Consider the following 3,280-nt stretch of genomic DNA (forward strand, 5'->3'; position numbering starts at 1 on the left):
GACCCTTTTGTTTTGATGACTCCCTTCTGACACAGAGGATTACTGAAACAGCTGACTGGTAGGAGTTTGGGGGTTGCGCAGCAAAGCTTGTCTTCATGCAGAGGGCTGGGGACACCTCTCTGTAAACAGGTGCACAACTAATGCATCTCTTTAGGTGAATACAAATGGAGGACCCTTTGTTACCGTTGCCAATGACAGGGGGAGATGATTTTGTCTGAGTCAATGGCTAACCTGCATACAGGCTGTCTCTACCTTTTTTGGGTAGGGAACAATGGCTATAGAGGTTCTCAAGGGGATGGTGATCAGGTAACACTGAGAGGCCTCTTGTAGGACCCTCAAGTACTCACCTCCCAGCAGCATCTCCTGCAGCAGGTTGTCGATCTTAGCCATGCCAAAGAGCTTGACAAACTGGATCTGTTCTATCATCTGCCAGGTGATGCTCTGCAGCACAGGCAGCAGCAGCAGCAGCTCCCCAAAGCGGCCCCGTGAGTCGTATTGCCGGTCATTGATGTAGTCCTCCAGGCTGACCTGCACCTGGTACCGCATCCGCTTGATCTTGGAGGGGTCACTCAGTCCTTTGGCATCTGAAACAACCCACAGAGCAAACTATCTAGGCTGCTTCCCTAGGAACTGCCCTTCAGTAACAGCATGAAGCCTTGGCGCAGGCTGAGGTGAGCGGTCTCTGATTCTCTATCGTCTGCTGTAATGGATGTTTTTTCTCTATTTAGGCCGACTTCTCCCCTCCCTCTAAGAACACTTTGGTCCAGAGAGGAGACCAGAGAGCATTTCCACAACTCAGGACCAGTATTAGTCGGCATAACCCAGACTAGTCCCCACTGATGGTAACCTTCACCAAGCTGGAGCATACCTGGGTCGAAGAAGATGATGGCTTTCAAGCAGGCATATTCATTATCGTCTATCTGCAGCTCCTGGAAGGGGAGGACCAGCTCGTCCAGGATGCGGATGGCCACACGGTTCACCTCCACCAGTTCGGGGCAGTTCCGGGGGATGATGTGGTCATTTCCTTTGGACAAGCAGCACAGAGACCATCACCTTGTCATTGCCCAAGACTTATCAAGGGTGGCAAGGAGTTCAAAACCCAGGTAACCAATGCTGAGATAATTTTGAGGGTGGAGGACTTAAGAAGTTCCTCCTTCTGCCCCTTCCCTGGCTCAGCCCACCAGAAATGCCGATCTCTGTTGCCAGAGCAGCCTCTCCTACTCAGGAGTCACTCAAGCAAGGAAAAGCTTACTGAAGAGTGAGAGCCTTTTTCTCAAGCACACCACACCCTGCTTACACAAACCGGGGCTGGGGGGGCGGCAATGTGAATGTTCATAGTCCCTCAACTTTGCCACATGTCGTGGCCTTGATGTGAATGTCAGCCAGGCCTAGCTGCACCCAAAGGTTGTGCTAGGTTCGCTAAAATACGGAAGAGCTCAAGCCACCCCCCTGCAAAAAGGATGCCTGCAAACACTGAACCACCCTCTCCTTCACACCAGCAGGGAAGCTTCACAGAAGCAGATGGGCCGGGAGCAGAAGTGCACTCTTTACCTAGCAGCAAGACATCCTTGAACACCATGGACCTCTTGGCAGCTCCCAGTAACAGATGTTCTCCTGCATGTGCTCGCAGCAGTGCTACCTGCAAGGGCAGGGAAAAGTTGTTTGGGTGATGCAGAGACAGAGATAAGGCTGTGATTTCACGTAACAAGAGGGAAAGCCCAGCATTTCTGTACTGCACTCAAGGATGGGGAGCGAGATCACTTCTCCAGTCACAGTCAGAGAAAGAGGTCAAAAAATGGTTTACTCCTGTGCATAAACAGCTATAAACCCAGCAGAACCGGTAGAAAATAGGCAGCACCTGAAACATCCCGTATTCGTGACACATGTCATGAGCAAGACCATGCTAGACTGTCCCAGGACCTCACGCCAGCAGTGGGACATGTTCACAGTGGGCCGTTTGCAGACAAGGCAACTCCTACCAAGTGCAGAACCAGGGACCACGCTCCAGCCTGGAAAGTGGGGAGAAGTACGATCCACTGCTGCGGACAGTTGCTGTCCCTCTGGGCCGTGCCCACCTCCCACTGGAATCACGCTCGTGGGGACCCACGTCTGCCCAGGTGGTGGGGTCACCCTCTGGTCATTCGTTCCCTCCGCAGCAATGGGCATTTGGGCCAGGGAAGCCAAAGGGATGTTTTTCTGCCCTGACGTTAATGATTGAAGTCTTTCATTTTATACCCTCCAGTGGCTCCTGAGAATGTCCTGAATCTTTTGCCCTCCTTCAGTTAAAAATTTCAGAGATTTAGGCAGAAACAGAAGTTAACGATTGGACAGCCTGACACAGAGGCTTCTTAATGTCCAGCCAGGAGCCTCTGCTGGAGAAAACAATCATTAAACATTAATGGAGAGATTCTGAAAAGTGTGTCCTGATGGGAATGGTCCCCTTTTCCAGTGTGTTATCCCTCAGCATCTGACAAAGCCAAGAGAAGTCTTACGCTACCAGAAATGCCAGGACAACGTGTGACCCGTAGAAGAGAGTTCTGGTTAGAAAAGACGCTGATGTCTGAGAGGGGGACTTATTTTGCAGAGGGTGAAAAAGAGCTATGCAAAATAAACAGAGTGGGGGTCCTTGCAAAAAGACTACGCACACATGATACTGGGGAACCTTTATCTATATGCCAAAATCTAGCCTCTCTCTATCGCTATCCAAACATGGGCGGATGTGTTAGCTGAGCTGCTTGTAATTACCAGAGCTGCAAAAAACTGAGCTTTCCTATCTGACGACACTTTGAGAAGGATGGAGAAACTGCAAGTCCCAAGGGGGAGCAAAGCCTTCATGTAGAAATTTCCTGCCTAATGCAAATTCAAGAAAGCTCAGTTTGAAACCACCATTTTTGTTTCCATAAAATTTGCTCGTTTGAGCAGGGTTAAAGTAAATTACTTCAACAAGGCAAAACCATCTCATTTGATATTTGTTCTTGCAGAGATCAACCTGAGATATATCATCCCATTGTGAACTAGGATAAATATAAAAGTTGTAACACAACAAAGTAGCACTTTAACTTTGAAATGAAATGGCTTTGCCCCACCAAACCCAGTACTTTGACATTTTGGTGCAGAGGAAGAATGAGGGGTTGGGTATGACCTTTCCTATAAAAATGTTGGCAGAAATGATTCATGCTCAGGCAATATTTTAATGACAATGTAACAGCGTTTCCCAAGATTAAATGTTCCCACTGGACATGTCTTGACTGGCTCTCATGCCCCTTGGGCAGCTGGCTTG

General features: G+C 49.1%; 1 protein-coding gene across 2 annotated transcripts in view; it reads right to left on the reverse strand.

Moving 5' to 3' along the window:
• HNF4A (hepatocyte nuclear factor 4, alpha) overlaps positions 1-3,280 on the reverse strand; it is a 17,868-nt gene that overhangs the window by 1,672 nt on the left and 12,916 nt on the right. For both annotated transcript variants that reach the window (XM_009326717.1, XM_009326716.1), the window contains exons 6-8: positions 1,552-1,639; positions 869-1,024; positions 348-584 (exon numbers count right to left, since the gene is read on the reverse strand). In XM_009326717.1, coding sequence (XP_009324992.1) covers positions 348-584; positions 869-1,024; positions 1,552-1,639 — 481 coding nt within the window. The remainder of the gene's footprint in view (positions 1-347; positions 585-868; positions 1,025-1,551; positions 1,640-3,280) is intronic.

Source organism: Pygoscelis adeliae, unplaced genomic scaffold (assembly GCF_000699105.1).
Source record: "Pygoscelis adeliae isolate BGI_AS28 unplaced genomic scaffold, ASM69910v1 Scaffold286, whole genome shotgun sequence".
Classification (NCBI taxonomy): domain Eukaryota; kingdom Metazoa; phylum Chordata; class Aves; order Sphenisciformes; family Spheniscidae; genus Pygoscelis; species Pygoscelis adeliae.